The sequence below is a fragment of the Python bivittatus genome, unplaced genomic scaffold (assembly GCF_059951505.1).
Source record: "Python bivittatus isolate LINGU-HERP-01145 unplaced genomic scaffold, Pbiv_v1 ctg000020_np1212, whole genome shotgun sequence".
NCBI lineage: Eukaryota > Metazoa > Chordata > Lepidosauria > Squamata > Pythonidae > Python > Python bivittatus.
In genome coordinates, this window is record NW_028277030.1 from 45,604,031 (window position 1) to 45,626,353 (window position 22,323).

Here is a 22,323-nt window from a genome sequence, read left to right on the forward strand (position 1 = left end):
TCCCTTACCACAAAGTTATTTCTACCTTAACATCAATACCAGAAAACGAAATTATATGTAGGTAAATACAAAAATAACTTACCCTGAAGGACGGGTAGCCATATCTAGTAAAATGCTCTTCCATTCCCTTCTCTTGAACATCCAGATACGTGCTGTCCCATCACGACTTCCACTAACAAATCTAATAAAAAAGAGAAAACATAATATTGCTCATTCAGCATAATATGTTGAAAACATTTAAAACTGATCATAGAAATCCAAATTGTAGTCTAGCAATACTTATGCAGTATAATTAATTTATAGGTTCATAAATTTTACACCAAATGAATGGAATTAGAACAAAAGGAAATCCAAGTTAAAAGGCATGAGATAGTGAAGCTCCTGGCAGAAAGATAGCAAGTAAAAGCAGCTAATATAAACAAGGCAAGTACCAAAAAGTGAGCCTGTGTACAAAAGATTTAAGAAACATATGAGGTAACTAAAAATTAAAATTCTTCTTTAATTAAAAAAGTGTAATTTATGAAATTGGTAAGATGCTATAACTAGATATGGTCTTTGGTATTTACCCACATGACAGCATCTATAAGCTTTTTAGATTAATTTGTAAGTAGTAATTACAGTGAAGCTGCTGGTAGTTTGGAAAAATTGGCAGCAACAGAATTCAATGTCAATTCGTAAGCATCATCACTAGGTTCCATTTCTTTCTAAGTATATTTCAAAGTGCAGGTGTTAGTCAATAAAGCCCTCAACAGCTTTTCAGACCCTGGCTTTGAGACCAAGTTTCTTGAAAGACTGCCTGCTCCAAATATACCTACCCTACTATTTAGCCCTTCATTGGAGATCCTATCCAGTATTGTTTCAGTTTTAGAATTGAGACTATAACACACAAGATTTTTTTTTAAGCTGCGGAACACTGATTAGGAAATAGTCTTGCCTAGTGATTCATTGTCCTGTTTGATGACCTTGAGACTCTAGTCAAAGGTATTACTATTTATTTAAGCATTTAATAAACTCTAGAATCTGCAATGTGTTTTTTATAGAGTATGTTATTATCAATCTGTTTTTGTAGTATTGTTGCTTTTACTTATTATGGTTTTTACTACTGGTTTGTTTTTATAATAGCTTAATTTGTTTTACATATTCAGATGCGGTTAATATGTATTTCTTGCATATATATATCTACACACATGTACAGAGATCATTTCCATTTCACATTTTTTTAAAAATGGTTCATAGTTAGATATATCTGACGTAATATATATTTGTACGTTTACCAACACATAAAGTACAGCATGACTGAATACCAGTTAAAGGACTTTAATTGTGCCATATTTTAGCTTGCTATCTTCTAAGTTTCCCTGAAATAAATTTGGAAACATTCCCCCGTGTCTCTTTTAAAATAAACTGTCTCAAAATTGTTCAGCAAAGAATTTAAATTGTGCTGAAACAACGCAGCAAATGCCTGATTCCAAATTAAAAACAAACTCTTTCAAAAACAATTTGAAAAGTTCTTTTCCACTTACTTTGCAGGGGTAGCATGCTAGGCATGATAGTGAATAGTGACCGTTAGCTTGCTTTTATGGAGTAGGGTGCAATCAATAAGTTTTATGAGGTCCTAGGAGGCCTGACACAATTGGTTAAAAAGCAAGGCTCACCCTCAGAACTTCTTTATTAATAACTTGGGTTGGTTGACTTGACAAGTCACCTCTTGGGAGGAATCCCCTCATCACTGTTAAAATTAATTTGTGCAATTATGATTTACTGGTAATATTCTATGTTAGAAGCAGAAGTAGAATGGCACCATGAAAATCATCTCACAAAGATAGGCAATCCAAAGAAAAAGAGGCTGGCACAAAGAAAGTAGTGTTCACTACCTTGCTACCCCTATTCTTAAAAAAGAAAAAAAAGTAAATGGTCAAGCCAGCTCACTGATTAACCCCAGCATCCATTCCCTCCTTGTCAGAAGACGTAAACCTTGGCCAATCATGGCAAATTTTTAAGTGAGGCCTCACCCAATAGCACAGACCTGGTTGAACAGCCTTCAACCCATATTCAGAGTGCTGAGAGCTAAATTAAATTCCCAGTTGTGTGGCAAGACCACCACAGAAGCATATTATTCCATTAGCCCGAGGGATAGCAAAATTAAGATTTGGAACAGGCCACAGAAAAGAAGCTGAGAGCTGAAAAAGTGAATGAAGACCAAAGCAATGTTAGCTTAAAAGAGGCTGGGTGGGAAGAGGGCTTAACAAGGTGATAAAACTCATAACATCATTCAAATTTCCTTGGCAACTTTTACATAAAGAAATGATGTTACAATGTACTACGTTGTCTACTGCAACTCCTGACATACTGAAAAGTCTCAAATCTTCATATATTTTTGTAGCTATCTGATTTATTACTTCAAAATAGATTTCTACTTTAATTGTGTGGTTTTAATGAAGCTTTCCCAAATCAAAGCACCTTTCAAAGCTTGGCATAATCCTACATATACATACAGGAATATAAAGAAAGTATCAATGAAATTAATCAAGGCTTTCTTATCAGACCTTTCAGAAACAAAGTTGGTTGGGGAATGTAGTGATAAATATATTTTTCATAAACAAGCCTGAGGCTAAAATCAGACAGTAATGCTATCAAATATTAATTAAAGCTCAATATCATGTACATTTAACAGAAAATAAGTTCTACACAATATAAAGTACATTGCAGAATGCAAAATCAAAACAATTGCTCAAGGTATATTAGGTTAAAAAAAAAATCAAACTTGATAATTAAACTAGCATGTTAAATGTTCGTAGGTATGTAACAGTACAGTTTTCCTAAACATAGTGGGAGAAAAATATGAAGTTATTATATAAATAATTTGCTTACCGGTTACTAGTATTAGAAAACTGAATGCTGTCCACTTTGTCCTGTGTGAACAAAAAAAAATTAACAAGATGACTATAAGTTATTACTTTACTTTAAACAAATAGCTAATCAATTTTGAGGAGGTATTTACAGTATGAAACTCCAACTCTGATATCTTCTCTGGCTGACCTGATCCAAAGAAATAAACCCTAATGATGTGATCTGTACTTCCAGTGGCCAGAAACATTCCACCTAAAGAAAAGCAAAAATGAAAGAAATGTCACTGTCAATTTGCTAAGCAGAATTACTGTAGTACTACAATTTTACATCTTGTTTTTTTTTTTTAAGCATTAGTTCCATTTAATTGCAACAAGCAGTACACCACACTGGCTCTCTATTACAATCATGCATCTATTTCCCCAAATTTGCTCTAGGGTGCTTCTACCATGAAGAAACAGAATGTGACTCCTCCGAAAATTATTTTCTATTACACAACAGATTTTCAAATAAGTATTAGGATTCAATATAACATTTAAAATGGACTCTGACACTATTACATAATTCTATACATTATAAGCTTTCATGGACACCATATGTTTGAGAGCCAGTGTGTTGCAGAAGGTAAGGTGTTATACTACAATCTGATTCATCACCCTCAGCCATGGAAACTCAATGGGTGAGTTTGGGCCAAAATTTCTCTTGGTCCAACCTATCCAACAGGATTGTTGTTGTGGGAAAAATGTGGGAGTACCATGTATGTCGCCTTGAGCTCTCAGAAGAAAGGTAGGATATAAATTTATCAAAAATGCAGGTAAATTGCCTATGCATGAGTTAAGAATGTTGCCATTTAATATGAATATCATACTGGGCATTTTTCAAATATACATTTTTCATTATATACCAGTAATACCATTAATATGGGGGAGGGGGAATTATGCAACTTACCAGCACTAAATGAAGAGCAGATCATTTGGACTCCAGGTCTTGGACGTTCTGTAAACTTTGTTGGTCTTGGACTGCAAAGTTTTAAAAATATATAATATATAAAAGCAATTTAAAATGCTAACTGATTTACACAGTAATTATTAAAAGATTAAACTATAAATATGAAAGAACATTTCTGAGAGAAATTGAATGAGAACCTCCCTCAAATCTTTCTGTTTTAGAATTGTCTATCATTCATGCTAAGTGGCACAATGAAATTTATATTATTTACATAGCAAATGGCCTGATTCAAAAAAGTATATTTTATAATCAAATTGGTTTGGATTTTGAAGTCATTTTATGAGTGGAAGACACTTCTGTTCATCCTTGCTGAAGCAGGGGAGGTCAACATCACCAACTGGCATTGACCATCTTGATTTATTCCTGTTGAATCAAACTCAAACCCCATAGGCTTCTGCCACATGTAATAAAAATTTTGAACTATATACCTGGACATCCACAAAGGGTATGCATTGTTGAACTGCAGCCTCATTATAATCTCTGGTATATCTATCTATTGTGTATCTCTGAACACCTGTTGACATATACCAAACCTTTTAAGAGCTCTATTACAGGAAAACTAAAGTGTACTGACTTAAATCATTGATTTAAATTAGGTTCAGACATAGCCTATTTCATAATTAGTATATATCCTGAACAAGAATGCATAGTATGAGTGTATTGCTTTGTAATTAAGGTATTTCTAAACTATCAGCACAATCTAAAACCTATGGTCATACAGCTGACATTCCTTTACACAACACAACTGCACCATTTTCAAGAAACTGAAAATAATTTAAACTATAAAATTAATGGATTTCCACTTAGAGTCTCCTTTGAGTTAAGACCAACTAACGATTTCATGGACACGTCCATATAGATTTCTTGGCAACAAAATGGAAGTGGTTACCAATACTTTTTTCCAGAATATATGACTTCCTTTTCTAATCAACAGCTATGCTATTTCCTGATAATCACCCATACAAGTACTAATCAGATCCAACTCTGCTTAGCTTTTCAAGATCAACCAAGATTAGCTATGTGCTGCTACTTAGCTGTGTTGAACGGTTGGCTAAGCATCAAGAAGTTTTCAGGAGAAAGGGTAGGCTATAAAGTGCTTAGGATTCAATCTGCAACAGATATAATAGATCATGTGGGAGTGCAAAAGCAGCTGATTTAAGGTGTTGGAGACTGGTACTACATTCATACTGCACATCCTTCAAAGTATATTTTGGATATCATACCTGAAGCGCTGCACAGCCCTACTAATAATCAAGTTGCATTTAGTGTTTCCAAGACACAGAAGTAACCAATATGACACAATAATTGACACAATTAGTTTCAATACATGGCCAACTGCATTTATAAATCCTAAACTTATAAATCAGAAATATCTATTTTTCTTTTCACAGAAAAACAAGTTTTAAATAACTGTTTTTGATACAATATTTCATGTTCACAGACAAATGCAAACAAAACAAAAAACTTCTAGCTTTTGAAAGCTCATTACAAAGCAACTTCAATTTTTCAAAATATTACATTCATTTCTTACAAGAACAGGAGATATAAACTAACTTGATTTTAAGAGTGCCAGCATCCCACAACCAAAAACATATTGTGCCATCTGCACCGGTTGAAGACAGGTATCGCTTTGAGCCACTGCACAAGGGAGAAAACTGCAAAACAAAGAAAGCTATTTGGTAATTCTTTGATTTATAGCAAGCAAGGAAATGAGTGATCAAATGATCTGGAATATACTGAAATGTCATTACCACCACTTCTATAAAAAGCTAGTTTCAACCAAATGTAATGCTCTGTCAAAAAACTCCTTGCAACAGTTCTCTCTCCCATACACACAGGGTTTTTTTTTTTTTAATGTATGATGATACATTTTGCCTTCTTCCCTGGTTTTATTTTTTCACAATAACAAAAACAACAAGTAATTCAATCATAAATGTATCTAGATCTAATGCATTTATCTTTTTTTTATCAAAGACAAGCTTGCCTTATTTAAATACATAACTAGTCAAAGCATTGCAAATGAAAAAGAACATGAATCAGGCAGCTTAAACCACTGTACTTCCTTTTTGGTCAGTTTGCTTTCCAAAATCTTAAATCTTACTAATCTATCTTACCTGTAGAGATGTTATAGATGCACTGTGGCCTTGTAGAACAGCCAAAGGAGCACATGTTCGAAGACACCACACTCTGATCATCTTGTCACAGCTCCCTGCAGCAATCATGGTATTCTCATAATTAACAGCCATGTCTGATATTTCCGCTGCATGCCCTCTTAAAGTAGCAAGCAACCTTCCATCATCTGTTGCCCAGATTTTCACAAGACAATCATCAGAACCCTATAAACAGATTAATCATCAGTATTTATTTATAAGGCTAGCTAGGCTATGAAATCCTCATTTAGAAACACTCACTTGGATCCAAGAAGTCCCATGAGTAAGAAAGATTACTTGAAATCCCCCATATGTATACTGTATAGCACAGTTTTAACTCTCACAATATACTAGACTTTCTCCTGCTTTTGAGAACGTTAAAAAAAACACATGAATAAAGGTCTGCTGTATCAGCAATGCTGTGCTTACTCTTCTTTGGAACTAAGCACTTTAAATGCCTTAAGAGTTACAATTTTCTTATCTGACAAATCTAATCATGTGAAAGGAAAAGGAAAAGCTGTTTATATAAAGCTGACCTGGCTCATTACAGCTATTACATATATGCTAAAAACTAAGAAAGAGCAACATCGTTAATTTCAAATACTGCATTAATTGTCAGATGCATTGTCCAAGGACTGGAAACAATTTTCTGCATTATTTAAGGCAGAGATTTCCTAGCACTAGTATTATTTATACATTCTCCACAGATAAGTAGGAAGCAGCTCAATAAAGAATAACATAAAAGTCTTTTCAGACAGAGTGTACATTTTAATTCTAACTTTCATTGGACAGTACTACTATGCCTAATACAGTTTCTTTCAGTGTCATGTTCATTCTTTATTGAAAATGTCGCAATGGCTTACCTATCTTAATGATACCTGGTAAAAATTAAAATAAAGCAATTTCAAGCACTCCTCTCATTTACTGCAGAAGAAAATGCAAGCATGAAGCAACTTCATCTGCCAATATAACTACCATCATTTAATTCAACCATCCAAAGCAAATGGTCCAAGCCTACTATGTCTCTCCCCAGACTAAGAGTGATCTCCAATGGTATGGGGGAGGAGGAAGTAGTGTTTTTTAAGGAGAATAAAGAAGACCCAAGAGATGCACTGAATCTCAGAACATATTGTTTATAATTTTAAACTGTCAACAAAAATATTGTAATCTCTGTATGTCTAATCATCCTGCCTCAGTTACAGAGCAAATCAATAAGTTACTAAACTGTTCCAGAATTTTTTTCTCCAGAAAGCAAATACCAAGGTTTTGATGTTTGCTATCAAGAGAAACCCTTTTGGAGGAAAAGTCATCACATTTTGTCCCAATTCAGTATGAATATCAACAACAATTTATTATTTATTTTTAATTATAAAATTTATGCCCTGCCTTCTGCTTATATAAGCGTTCAAGGAGGCTTAAAATTATATAAAAAAAACCCAGAGAACACAATAATAAAATCAATACAATTAAAATTAAAATCAGCTTCATTCAAATCAATCAATAACTGGATATGGCCTCTACTGTTAAATTGGCATCTGTCCAAAAGCTTCCTATCTTTAACAAACATTGCCCCAAGATACACAAATTCTTTTACCTGCTCTAGTTTTCTGTCATATATTCACTCCATTTTTTCTTCTCAAACACAGCTACTTTGGTCTTTGATACATTAATTACCAAATCCATACTGTTTGCTGAATTATACAATCTAACTAAAATTCACTGCAAATTATTCAAGTTCATAGCCAAGAACACAGCATTATTTGCATATAAATGTGGACATATACTGACAATCCTAACCAATATACTTCTAATGTCACCGCATATATTCCTCATACATCTGTCCATCACTTAATTACCAACAGGATATCACATATATACCCTTGTCTTACTCCCTGCTCAATGCACTGAGCATCCACTAAGCATTTTATCTCTTCTCAATTATGCTTAGTCCCACCACACACTGCTTTTACTTCATTTAGCAACCAACCTGCAATACTGTTTTTATACAGAATGTTCCACAGTTCAAGCCTATTCACTGTATCATATGCTTTTTCTAAATCAAATATTTCTCTTACATACATACATTTCTCAATGATGTGCTGAAGAGCAAAGATCTTGTCTGCACAACACACGGCCCAGCATAAAGCCACACTGTATTTTCCAAATTTTGCTCACTGTTGCCTTTTACATCCTTTCAATCAGAATTTTGTACCTTCCCAGGCACACTTCACTCTTACTACCCTTTCCCTTTGTATGGGGGAAAAATGAGGCATAGATGTTATCTTCGTACAACTTGCAACTTAAACAAGTTGCACATCACTCCTTAACCAAAGCACACTATATTTTAACATTTTTTATTATCCTGCCTATATCTGCAGCCTTACCATTTTTAATCATTTTTCTTTTCACATATTTCTTCTCAGATGCCAAACATACAACACTATAATTCCCATACAAATCCCTAAAATACCACTTCCAGCAGTCCATCACTTCATTTTCATCCCAAATAATTTCATCTCTTTTATTTTTAACTCAGTTCATTCTGATAGAGGCTTCTTTTTTAGTTTTTTTTTTTCCATCAAAAGTTTTCTGTATTTTCTTTCTGCTTCTTTTAATCATACAGTGGGGCAAAAAAGTATTTAGTCAGCCACCAATTGTGCAAGTTCTCCCACTTAAAAAGATGAGAGGGGCCTGTAATTTTCATCATAGGTATACCTCAACTATGAGAGACAAAATGGGGAAAAAAATCCAGAAAATCACATTGTCTGATTTTTAAAGAATTTATTTGCAAATCATGGTGGAAAATAAGTATTTGGTCAATATCAAAAGTTCATCTCAATACTTTGTTATATATCCTTTGTTGGCAATGACAGAGGTCAAACGTTTTCTGTAAGTCTTCACAAGGTTTTCACACACTGTTGCTGGTATTTTGGCCCATTCCTCCATGCAGATCTCCTCTAGAGCAGTGATGTTTTGGGGCTGTCGCTGGGCAACACGGACTTTCAACTCCCTCCAAAGGTTTTCCATGGGGTTGAGATCTGGAGACTGGCTAGGCCACTCCAGGACCCTGAAATGCTTCTTACGAAGCCACTCCTTCGTTGCCCGGGCAGTGTGTTTGGGATCATTGTCATGCTGAAAGACCCAGCCACGTTTCATCTTCAATGCCCTTGCTGATGGAAGGAGGTGTTCACTCAAAATCTCACGATACATGGCCCCATTCATTCTTTCCTTTACACAGATCAGTCGTCCTGGTCCCTTTGCAGAAAAACAGCCCCAAAGCATGATGTTTCCACCCCCATGCTTCACAGTAGGTATGGTGTTCTTTGGATGCAACTCAGCATTCTCTCTCTTCCAAACACGACGAGTTGAGTTTAGACCAAAACGTTCTACTTTGGTTTCATCTGACCATATGACATTCTCCCAATCCTCTTCTGGATCATCCAAATGCTCTCTAGCAAACTTCAGACAGGCCCAGACATGTACTGGCTTAAGCAGGGGGACACATCTGGCACTGCAGGATTTGAGTCCCTGGTGGCATAGTGTGTTACTGATGGTAGCCTTTGTTACTTTGCACCCAGCTCTCTGCAGGTCATTCACTAGTTCCCCCCTTGTGGTTCTGGGATTTTTGCTCACCATTCTTGTGATCATTTTGACCCCACAGGGTGAGATCTTGCATGGAGCCCCAGATCAAGGGAGATTATCAGTGGTCTTGTATGTCTTCCATTTTCTACTTATTGCTCCCACAGTTGATTTCTTCACACCAAGCTGCTTGCCTATTGCAGATTCAGTCTTCCCAGCCTGGTGCAGGTCTACAATTTTGTTTCTGGTGTCCTTCAACAGCTCTTTGGTCTTGGCCATAGTGGAGTTTGGAGTGTGACTGAGGTTGTGGACAGGTGTCTTTTATACTGATAACAAGGTCAAACAGGTGCCATTACTACAGGTAACGAGTGGAGGACAGAGGAGCCTCTTAAAGAAGTAGTTACAGGTCTGTGAGAGCTAGACATCTTGCTTGTTTGTAGGTGACCAAATACTTATTTTCCACCATGATTTGCAAATAAATTCTTTAAAAATCAGACAATGTGATTTTCTGGATTTTCCCCCCCATTTTGTCTCTCATAGTTGAGGTATACCTATGTTGAAAATTACAGGCCTCTCTCATCTTTTTAAGTGGGAGAACTTGCACAATTGGTGGCTGACTAAATACTTTTTTGCCCCACTGTAGTTGTTCCTTGCTTTGAGTTCATCAGTTGCTGATATCTTTTTCTATAAGGTATCCTTCATCCTTATTTTTACAGCATCCATTCTGTTTTTTTTCCCCTCTCTCACAGCTTCTTTTTACATTTCTCATACTTTTACACACAACTGTGGCATTAAAAATAATTCTTTTCAAGCAGCTTCCATGTCCTCTTCCCTTTATGTCCACTTTCCATTTATTCTGTTGGGAGATTTATCTAACACTGTTCCACAAAGGATTCATACTTTCTCTTCCTGCAGTCATTCTTCTTCCACTCTGGGTTCTTTCATTCTTTTTCTTCTTCCATATCTATTTTTCCCAGAGGTGCATCCCTGACCCTGCCAAATTATGGTCTGTCCAACATTCAGAACCCCTCCTCAATCTTTCATTATGAAGAATCAGATCAATCTTACCTTTTGATTCATTCCTTTTCATGACCAAAAATCAGCATTCACGTTTATTACTGGGTCTCTGAACGGCCCAATCATTTTTTTCTGTACTCTTTCATTTTGTTTCCTCACATCCATTCATATCAACTAATCCTAATTTATTCTCCTGGATCACATTCATTCAGAGAGTTGCAGAGTTTTTCCCCAAACTCATCCCAACTCTTCCATTATCACTATTTGCATAACCTGCAACTTCCACCAACCTATAGATTCCTATTTTCATACAGAGTCACAACAAATTAGATGACACCAATTCATACTTTATATCTATTTTAGCCCTTCTGTTCTTAATTAAACCTATACCTTCATTGCATATATCCTTCAATTCTACTAATTCACATCTATTACACCCTCCCTCTTTCTGTTGGTTTCACAAGCAATAAATCTATTTTTCTTTCTTCATTTTGTTTGTTAATTCATACTCATCACCCTTTACTCCTCTTACATTGCAAGGCTATGCTTTTAAATATTGTCATGAATCTGCACTTACTGTGAATATTCGTCTACCAGTTCGATCAAATGTTACACAATATACTGAAGACAAATGTCCCAGGATTCGCTTATGCATTTTCATATGCTGATACACAGCAGTTGGAATAAGATGTTCCAGTCTGTATTTTCCATTAAGCTTTCTTGAAAAGAGTGTTTCAGCTATAAAAAAAGTATGATACATTCAGATATATGTTCAGAAACAGATATAATATTTGTTAAGCAATATCAATAAAGATTTAAGCAGTTACTCCAATGCATAATTCATGGAAATAAATTATGTTTGTAATGAACAATTACAATGAGCCACCTAAGTAGATTACGAAGAAGATCTATCATGACTACATTCTAGGAAAGCATCTCATCTTCCCCAAATCTCTGAGTTCATATGAGGCAGAATATATTGCTATAATTGCAATGTGTTGGAATATAACAAATACAAGTGCAAAGCAGAAAGTCTCAGAATTTGATACAAAAGAGTTCTAGCCCATATTACTCAACAATTAGTAATGGAAACAAACAGAAAAATTGTTACACTTTGAGAAATCACAGAGATCTGACAGATGTATTTCTTTCACAGTGAAAGATATTCAGTTATTAGCAGCCATCCCTGCAAAGAAAACTTGGACTACGAACAGGTGTCAATTTCTAAACAGACTGCAGCAATGTGAAAGTACCTTTGAGTATAGTTCAGGAAAATAATGCAGCTAATTAAAATGTGACAATTTAGTTCTTGCTCTACTTGATCAGGTCCAAGACAACTTAATAGGAAATATTTTTCCCTATATGAATTCCTATGTTCTTTTACATTCAAAGTTACAGAGGTGCTGAACAAATGGTACTTACACCAGTCCCTTAAGTTATGCCCACTGCAGCGCCCCCCCCATCACGTGATCAAAATTTGGGTGCTTGGCAGCCCACCCACACTTACAACAGCGGGGCGTTTCAACTCCCCCTCCTATCTCCCTCCATCTCTGCCCTTTTGGCACTCTGTATAGTGGCACTTCTTGGTGGCAGCAGTGGTACTAGGCTGAAGTAGAGGCCCAGGACAGTCAGCAGTCTCAGCTGGCCACCACTGCCCCCAAGCCTCTACTTCAGCCCCGATGCCACCAAGGAGTGCCACCTCAAGCCTCATGTCTCAGCCAGCCACCCCAGCGCCACAGGTCAGAGCCCCAGCCTCTCCACCGCCCTGCCACTGCAGGGCCTGCTGACCTTTGCTGTCTTCCTCCCACTGCTGATGAGGCACACTTGGCTGGCCCTATCAGAGGCAGCTGTTGGCCACACCAGGCCTTCTTCCTGAAGCCGCTTGTGTCATTCTCCAAATAGCACATGCCATTCTTTCAGTGCTTTGGAAGGCTTCTGAAGTTTTCTGAAAGCTTGCAAGGCCGCACATGCCATTTCTGCAATGCTTCAGAAAGCCTCGAAAAGCTTCTGAGGGCTTCCCAAGCATCGCAAGAACAGCACGTGTGGTTTGGAGAACAGTGGGCATGGCCTCCTCGCAAGGTTTCAGATAGCCTCAGAAGCCTTCCAAAGCATCGCTATTTGGAGCTGCCTTGCATAGGGCCAGACTGGGCGTGCCTCATCAGCAGCAGAAGATAGCAAAGGTCAGCTGGGCGCAGCAGGGCCTGCGAAACACAGAGCAGCAGGGGCTTTGCACTATGGTGGTTGGCCGTGGCGCAGGGCTTGAGGCGGAACTCCTTGGCGGCAGCACTGGGGCTGAAGTGGAGGCCCAAAGGCAGTGATGGCTGACTGAGACTGCTGAGGGCCCTGGGCCTCTACTTCACCCCAGTGCCACCACCACCAAGGAGTGCCACTGTACAGTGCAGCCAAAAGGGCAGAGATGGGGGGGAGATAGGCAGGTAGGGGGAACTGAAGAGGAGGCAGGGGAGGCAGTCCCTTATCTTACCAAAGCTTGGGGCTGGGAGGGACCAAGGCAGAAATGGCCTGGATAAGGGTGGGCCCTCACCTAACAATAGCTGGAATTTGGTTAACAACGGTAATGGGATTGCCATCGCTAAGCAATGCAGTCATATGATGTTGCACTCTACAGCCACATCGCTTAGTGACAAAGATTCCAGTCCCAATTACCATCATAATTTGATGACTACCTGTATAATGCTTTGAATTGTCAAGGCATTTGGAGCTTAATATTACCATAGTATTTTCTCCTGCTTCTTATACTGCCATTCCAATTACTATAACTTATTGTTTTAAAGACATTGGCCAATGGAAATAAAAATGAATGGTTTTTATTTATTGACTTGCATGCCATGTCAAGCCAAAACACCTTGTTTAATAAACAAGTATATGTGGGCTATTCAGCCTCACCTTATGCGTCACTGGATAAACCACCAAGAAGCAGTACTTATATATTATGTCTAAGCTTTGTATTATGATCATAAACTAGGTTTTCTGCTGGCTTGTGTAACTCTGTTTCTTTGGACACACTTAACATAATCCTAGGATAAGACAAAATGAAGCTATTTCCCCTTCCTTGCTTTCTTTAATTACTTGTGTAAAATGAGAAACAAATATAGTATACTACCACACTGCTAGTTCACATTATATTTTAAGCCATGAATTCCAGATTACTTCATGGTGATATATGATAATAATTTCTTCCATATGACCAACAATATTTATGTCAACAATAGTGCATAATTACTAGCAAATCAAAATATTTCATTTATTACACCAGCTTTAATGTCACTCAATTTATTCTGGACTCTGTTGTCAGCAAAGCAGCCATCATAGTCACTCTTTGTCTTACCTTAGCAGGACACTGAGCAAAATCAGAGCTTTTTTATTTACCAAATAAAAATTACCAAAACCAGAAAAATCAAGGGTTTCCTAGCTTTAAGACTATTTGAAGACAAACTATTCTGCTAATTTCAGGAAAGTTATTCTCTAAAATGGTTGCATCAATTTATTATTTTTTTTCTGCTTTATCTTCACTAAAAATAAGCAGCGTGCCTTTGACACGTCCCATTTGCAAAATGATCTTTCACATTTCCACTCTTTCAAACTACAGTGTCACAGATCAATGGTTTATACACTACATTATTGAATACCCTACAATTAATATATTTGATTTCATAATGTGTTCTGTACACACTCCAGACTGTCATACAATATAAAACTGTTGCCATGTCTTAATTTGTTTCTAAAAATCTTAAACATTTTTGTTCAGCCTCAAAATTGATTAAAACAGAGTAGCTCCAATGGCATATTTATGCTATTAAGAAGTTAATTTTAACTATCTTAGCTAGTAGTTTTAATTTTTAAGAGCAATACTACAGATGCAGACATATTTCAATGAATCCTCCCTAGTTCAATTTGTATAGCAAATTCTGATATAATTAAATATATATATGGATGTTATTAAAACCACACATAAATACAGCAGCAACAATAACAACAAAACTGTTCTCTTACTAAAGGGACTGTTCAGACATAACCTAAAGCATAATTCAGAAGGGCACAAACTATTATGAGTTTACACATGCTTCTCCCCACCTTTTTCTGCCATGTGCAAGGATTAAATAAAAAAAATCAAAACATTCTACTTAAAAATTTTTACAAACAAAAATTCTGGATATCTGAGCTTGATGTACTATGGTTAGTTAAACCTATTCAGTTCAGCCAAGGCAGGATTATCCGTCATGGTAGTCATCTTTGTATTAATAATTCTCCCAATTCAGACATCTAAAGGCTTTATAGGCAACAATCAGCTCCTTGAATTGCACCCAGAAGCCCACTGAAAGCAGAGCAGAGGGGTAGCACAAGTGTACTGAGGTTTACCCATAAGTATTGCCCATACCACTGCAGCTTCTGGATGTTGTTTGCATTTTTGTTGGCCACCAGGAGGCAGTACATGACCTGTTTCTTCCTTATTGGGGCTCATCAGATATACACAGCCAGATCTTTTTCTGTGGGGCTCAAACTCTCTATCAGAAGCTGAACTCATGGAGAAATACACGTTATCTGACTATACAATGCATTAGCCCTAGAAGCTATCCAACTCCTGGCATTCAGTGGCCTGTAGGAAAGAATAAATAAAATATCTCAGAATGATATATACAGTCTACCCTGTGGAGTCCTTGGGGTTCTCTGAGCTTGGTTGTTTTCTTGCAAACAAGGTTTCATTACCCGGCTAGGTAACATCTTCAGTGCTAGAATGGAATGGGGTTTGCTCTCTGTTTATATACTGTGGCATGCCCTGCCAGTGTTGGTGGAGGTGTGGGTTTTATTTTTTCTCTCTGGTAGTTCCAGATTATTAGGGTATTGATTAGGGTATTGTTTACTGCTTGATTGTATGTCTGGTGATAATCTTGGTGTTAACCTTGGTGTTTCCTGGGTGATGACTGCTGGTGAGGAGATGTTCTGGTCTTTTGTTTTCCGTTCTATTGTCTCTTTTGAATAGTGTGTAGATGTTGTTTATCTCTGTGTGCCTGTTGATGGCTGCCTTGTCTGAATACCAAGCTTCCAGGAATTCCCTCTCATTTTTGGATTTAACTTGGTCTAAGATGCTGACAGTTTCCCAGCTGAAACTATGGTTAAGTCTGTCCATATGTTGTGAGATTAAGGAGTTTTCATCATGTCTTCTGCTGCTCATGGATGTGCTCTGCAAGCCTTCTGCCTGTGTTGGTGGTTGTTACAGTCCTTACACTGTATGTTGTAGATGACTCCTGTTTTTTCTTCTTGGGCTACTGGGTCTTTTGGTTTGCTTAAGATGTTTTGGAGGGCTTTAGTTGGTTTGTGTGCTACAGAGATGCCATGTGGTTGTAATAATCTGTTGATAGTTTCTCAGACGTTTCTGATGTATGGCAGTGTTACCCTTTTCGTAGCTTGTATTGGTTGTGTTATAGTAGGTTGAGTGGTTAGGCACTTTTTGATAAAGTTGCATGGATATCCATTTTGTTGGAAGATGTTGTATAGGTGATCAAATGACTGCAGGACACTGCAACATCATAACTGCAAGCCAAGTGCCAAAAGCCCAAATCGCAATTACGTGACTGTGGGGATGCTGCGATGGCTGCAACTACAAGGACCGATTATAAGTGTCCCTCATTCAGCACCATCATAACTTTGAACCGTTGCTGAATGAGTAGTAGTTAAATGAGGATTACCTGTAATCCAATTCTTCTAGAGCAGGGGTTCCCAACCTGGGGTGCCCGAACCCCCAGGGGGTGCGAGATAGAATTTCAGGGGGTCAACAATTTTATGCACTGAGTTATGCACTCACTTATTTTTTTAAGTTCAATTTGTTCACCCACATTAGAAATTAGACTTCTTCATCTTCAAATGTGATATTAGTTTTGTAGGGGATGCAAACATTAATCAAATATTTCCTAGGGCTGTGGGGGATAGAAAAGATTGGGAACCACTACTCTAGAGTTCTGGGGGAACTCCAAAATGAAGGCCTGATGTTTTCAAAACTAGAGGAGGAAAACTGGCATACACTTCATTTAACAATTCTGCAAAATCCACTACCAACAGTATGTCAACAAGGAAATATGGGTGTTATAAAAGTGGCTGCTGATACCAAAAAGTTGTTTGTGGGAGGGATGTCAAAATTCTCCTCTGCACATTATTGTTTCTTTCAAAGATCATTTTCAAACTATTATTTCTTACGTTAGACCTAGAAATAATCTTTCAGATATATAAATAAGCCTTTCATTCCTTTAGTCTTACAGTGACTAAGATTTAATCTTTCTTGCAAACTGGAAAATTGTTTTGAAAAAAGTGAAGATAAAAAACCAACTTCATAACAGTTCAACCAGGACTCAGAAAAAAATTTACGTTGTTGGACCCAAAAGCAATGTACTTTTGAAATAAAAGGGAACAAAATAAAGACATAAAGTAACATATTTAAAGTAAACCAAAAGAATATTAAAATGTATCATAGGTATCAACAAGTTTAATGAAAGAATAATGTTAAACATGTCAAAATCCAGTAGGGAATGGAGCTAATCTGACCTCCTTTGGAAGGGAGTTGTTCCTAGTGATATTCCTTATGTATATGCAACTGATCTACCCTCTTGCTGATGTGGTATAAAATGTGGTCTCTAATGAAAAACACAGAATATACCCAGGCACGTAAAGAGACAGATTTTCAAATATTTAGAGAAGCCAAATTCAGGATTTCAACTCTGTATCATAAATGCAAATAAATAAATAGTCATTCTATGTTGCCTAATTTTCTTTCAGATAATATCATTGCATACCCATCATCTCCAAAGCAGACTAACAGCAACATATTTACCACAAATTTCTGGTAGGCTATTAAGCAGGACAAACAGTTTGCTTTTTAATTGACAATTACTTATTGCATGTTAAAATAATAAATTACATCAAAATTGTTACTTCAGGACACGTAACATATTTCATCCTTCATGCAAATTAACACCAAAGGAGCTTTTGAGGCATAGAAAAGAATCAGTCTGCTCAAGCCCTAGTGAGATCCAGCATGCTGCAAAACTATTAAGAGAGACATGACTATGAACACATTTTACAGGTAGTCTTTGACTTACGATGGCAACTGGGACTGGAATTTTTATCGCTAAGTGATGCAGTCGTAAAGCACAACCGCGCTTAGCAATGGCAATCCCTGCAGTCCCAACTGCCATTGTTAACTGAATCGCAGCAATTGTTAGGCAAGGACCTCCTTGCAACTTCCTGCCAGCTTCCCACAACCAAAGTTAATGGGGAAACCAGCAGGAAGTTACAAGTCCCAGTTGGCTTGCAAGCAAACCGGTAGGCAGGTAAGGTGGGGGAAGGAGCGAGAGGGAGCGCAGGCGTTCTGGGAGGCATGGTGAAGCTCAGGGAGGCTGCTTGGGGGTGGGCGAGTGGTGAAGGAGATGCGGTGAGGGTGCACAGGGTGCATAGGGGTGCATGAGTGGCAAGGAGGTGCAGCTAGGGTGCACAGGGGTTCATGAATGGCAAGGGAGGCATGGCAAGATTTGGGGAGGGTGCGTGGGGTGTGTAAGTAGTGAGGGAGGCACGGCAAGGCTCAGGGAAGGTGCACAGGAGGCGCAGTGAGGGCACATGGGGTGAGTGGCTGGCGCGGCACGAGTGCAGAGAGGTTGGGGGAAGGTGAGCAGGTGGGGGAGACTTACTCCAGTGACTTGCAACCTTCCCTACTGGCTTCCCCATCGACTTTCTGGGAAAGCCGGCAGGGAAGGTCGCAAATGGAGATCATGTGATCACAGGGTGCTGCAAACAGTTGTGTGAGCTGGCTGCCAAGCATCCAGATTACAATCACGTGACCGCAGGGGTGCTAGGATGGCTGGAATTTTGAGAACCAGTCATTACCACCATTCGTTGAATGCTGCCATAACTTTGAATGGTCACTGAACAAATGGTCTTAAATCAAGGACTACATGTATATAGCAATGATACTGAATGATCACCTTTGCTTCTTTTGGGATAAAATCACACAGTAGTTTATACATTTTTAAAATACACAATAAGGAAGTTTTTAAAGACAGAGATGGAATGGAAAAGGAATTTGAATCTCTGTCAGCAAGTTGGGAAAGACATTAATTCTTTGATGAACTAATGACCTCCAATTGCCTTCTTCCAATCTTTCTTATCTCTAAGTACAGGAGCAGTTGAGCCTATTTGTTTTTAGGGATCACCCACCTAAAAGGAAGCGCTGGGAAGAAAAATATTAGACAGCCAATTTATGCTGTATAAACTGAAGTGAGCAATGGCTGAGGTGAGGATATAAGGAGACAAATATAGTAATTAAGCAACACACCCCAATTATTTTCCAGTTTCTTCCATTTGTTGGGAAGACATAAATTAGTCTCTGAAAAAGTTTTGGAGAATCAGGAATTTCCTGTGGAAAAATGTAATCTTGAAAATACTGGGATTGACCAGGAGTTGATCTACTTCCCCCAAATTAGAAAAGTTTACTTTTCTTACTCCAAGAAGAAGCTGAGTCCTAGACAATGTTAAGTTTAAAGAATATAGGCTCAATCAGCAGGCAGGTATAGAAAGTTCCTGTTTAAGGAGCAAAAAGCAGGGTTCCTTGTGAGAAAATATTTATCTAGGAGTTAGTTCCTGATCATGGATAGGAATGTTACTAGGACTTCTCTAATAGCCTGTAAATAACTCAACAATCCAAGCTTAAAAGTTTTCAGTTTTGTACTCCAGGTTTTGTAAACATGTCATTACCAAATGTTGATATATTATATGCCTGTTTCACTGAAACTTGACTTTTGGTCCAGAGTCAGTCCAAGACACTGTTTTTGACTACTGATCAGCTTCTTCAACAGCCCAACCATGCCCTAGACACAAATTTTATTGACTAAAAAGGGATGACAATTTTAACTACACTGAAGGAAAGCAGGTAGAAGGAAAAATAAGCCACAGAAATCACTAGAAAGTAATGCTGATTGAGAAGCATGGAATATGATACTAGCAAAAAAGCCTCTCAGATGTACAATACAGCTACTTGTCTATAAGTTTCCCAGGCAATACTGAATTCTCCAAGACACATAAAGAGAAGCTTGCAAATACAAACAGAAATATCCAGTCAGTTCTGGTTAAGACTGTTTCTTAAAACCTAAAATCAGATCTAACATATACAAACTTTTTAAGATCTACACAGGAATAGGTACATGCTAAAAACTACTGTCACAGATACAATGTTACACTGGCAAAATTCTACACTTATGTAATAACATTCCTACCTATACTAGGAGGACTGCCATAATTTATTGGTGACTCTGGAGGTCTCCCACAATGCAGTGCAGCAAGAGCAGAACCCTTCCATATAACATGTTTGCAACCTGTTTAAATATAAAAGACAAATATAAGCACAGAAACATACAGTGAAAAAGACGATCAAGCCATTTTTGCTTTTGCATACTCATACTTTTATTTGTCCGGAGCAAAGACTGTCTTCCAGCTCCTAATAGTGTTTGGACTCCTGGGACACTTTGAGGAATTTCTTGCTCTAGAAGAGGTCCAAGCCGATGGCATATTTGCAGGAGATGATCAGGTGCCAAGTGTCTATAGTATTTTACCTGTTAATAAACAAGCAAAAAAAAAGTACAAAGTTTTACTATCATTTTTTAACGTGAAAAAAATTCTTGAAAATGAGACAAGTACCGTATTTATCGGTGTATAACACGCACAGGTATATAACACGCACCTTAACTTTAAGAAGGAAGTTTGAGTAAAAAAACTTAAATTTAAAATAAATGACTTGGAAGCAAAATAAAGGGAGCTCCGAACTTTTTGTTTATTAATATTTATACCACTTACAAGGTAAATATGTAATATGAAAGAAAAAGCACCTCTTCGAACGAAGAAAACTGGTGCTCCAGATCACTCGGGCTAGCGCCTGAGCTCCACAGAGCAGGAAGTGAGCAGCAGGTGAGCGAGCAAAAACCGGTGCTCCCCATTGCGCACTAGCACAAGCGATGGGAAACATAGTTTTTGCTCGCGCGAGCGATGGGGAGCACCGCTTTTCACTCGCTCGCCCACCGCTCACCTCCTGCTCTGCGGAGCTCAGGCACTAGTGCGAGGGATGGGGAGCACTGGTTTTCGCTCACTCGCCTGTTGCTCACCTCCTGCTCTGCGGAGCTGCCCCAGTTACAGCCCTGGCTCAAATGAAGGCTCCACTCTCCCAGCCCTGCTGCTTGAGTATCAGCATATAACATGCAGCTAGGATTTCAGCCCCAAATTTTCAGGAAAAAAGTGCATGTTATACGCCAATAAATATGGTATTTGGCACTCAAAACATTGTTTTTGTAATTTCTATTCTATTCAGCTAGAGAGAGAATAATTTAAAACATCATATCCTTAAACAAGCTATAGACTAAATTTGTTAAAAACCATGATTTTAAATTGTTCATAAAGTATAAAACCATTTTTTAATTTGAATTACTACAAAAGTAATAACAAATATACGATAACATGACAATATTTGTATAATTAAAAGAATATACATAATCTTTATAAAATGGTGAAGATACCTCAGCATTCCCATTCCTTTATTATAGACAAATGACTGAAGGTAAGAGAAAATGAGTTACTAAGAGCCATCTAATGAATTCATGGAAAAGGCAGAATTTTAACTATGAAGCTCCTAGCTTATAATACACGTTCCAAGTAATTACACTATACTAATTACAGTCCTACATAATACAAGAGTGCTTGCTTTCCTCTGTAATATTTCAGAAATTGTTTTCTTGAAAATAAAATTCACTGTTCAACATTCAATCTAAATCCTTTTGACAATGAGCACAAGGAATACACTGTTATATAAGGGTAAGTTATAAAGGTGAATAAATTAATATAAAATACATTTCATATGTTACAGTAACGATTGGAATATAAAACTATGATTAAAACTGTGTGTTGACAAGGCAATTTCAATTAGACCCAATGTGAATAAGCAGAATTTTACTCTAACTAAATCAAAGGCTACCTCCTTTGACTCAGAAGCTCATTTGAGGTTAGATTTTTGTCCTCCATTGTCTAGCATGAGAAAGCAACACACACTTATTTTTTTTTAAAAAAAAGCTTTTCTCTGAAAGATTAAAGTATATATATCATTGTGGGGGATTTTTGGCAGAATGAAGTGACATCTGCTGGCTAAACTTCCTCCCCCTCTACAGATAAACTGTATTAAATTTCAGACAGGTGAGAGTTTTTAAGGGAGTCTTAAAATAACTGGACAAGGGTTGTTAATTCTGCCTGATTCTGGGAGGGTAATGCTTGTGAAAATTTTATATATTGTAAATGTGCCCTTTGAACAGAAGCATAACCACTTACAAGTGAACTAGAATTTAAAGTTACTTTCATTTAAATTCTAAAATATTATTAGCTGCTAATATATATAATAGTTGTATGCTTTTTGGACAGAATTAGACAATATCTGCTGGCATATCTACCCCTTCTGAGGAGACATATCCTGCTGAATTTCAGCTAAGAAGAAAGGGAGGTAATTGATTATAATAAGAGAGTTTCTAACTTGGGGTGGTAAAAAAAGTTATTAGTAGCAATGAAAATGGCAGATATTGTAAAAGTGCCTTCAAAAAAGCAAACAAGCATACCAAACTAGAGAACAATATGTAGAGGGCCACTTCAGTGGTTTTTGAAATAATTAAATGTCATACACCCATTTATG

General features: G+C 37.4%; 1 protein-coding gene across 2 annotated transcripts in view; it reads right to left on the reverse strand.

Annotated features, from left to right (window-relative positions):
* PHIP (PHIP subunit of CUL4-Ring ligase complex) overlaps positions 1-22,323 on the reverse strand; it is a 110,628-nt gene that overhangs the window by 74,201 nt on the left and 14,104 nt on the right. For both annotated transcript variants that reach the window (XM_088137893.1, XM_088137891.1), the window contains exons 5-13: positions 20,062-20,212; positions 19,877-19,975; positions 11,179-11,339; positions 5,970-6,191; positions 5,410-5,510; positions 3,796-3,866; positions 3,002-3,102; positions 2,872-2,912; positions 83-181 (exon numbers count right to left, since the gene is read on the reverse strand). In XM_088137893.1, the coding sequence (XP_087994019.1) occupies positions 83-181; positions 2,872-2,912; positions 3,002-3,102; positions 3,796-3,866; positions 5,410-5,510; positions 5,970-6,191; positions 11,179-11,339; positions 19,877-19,975; positions 20,062-20,212 (1,046 nt within the window). The remainder of the gene's footprint in view (positions 1-82; positions 182-2,871; positions 2,913-3,001; positions 3,103-3,795; positions 3,867-5,409; positions 5,511-5,969; positions 6,192-11,178; positions 11,340-19,876; positions 19,976-20,061; positions 20,213-22,323) is intronic.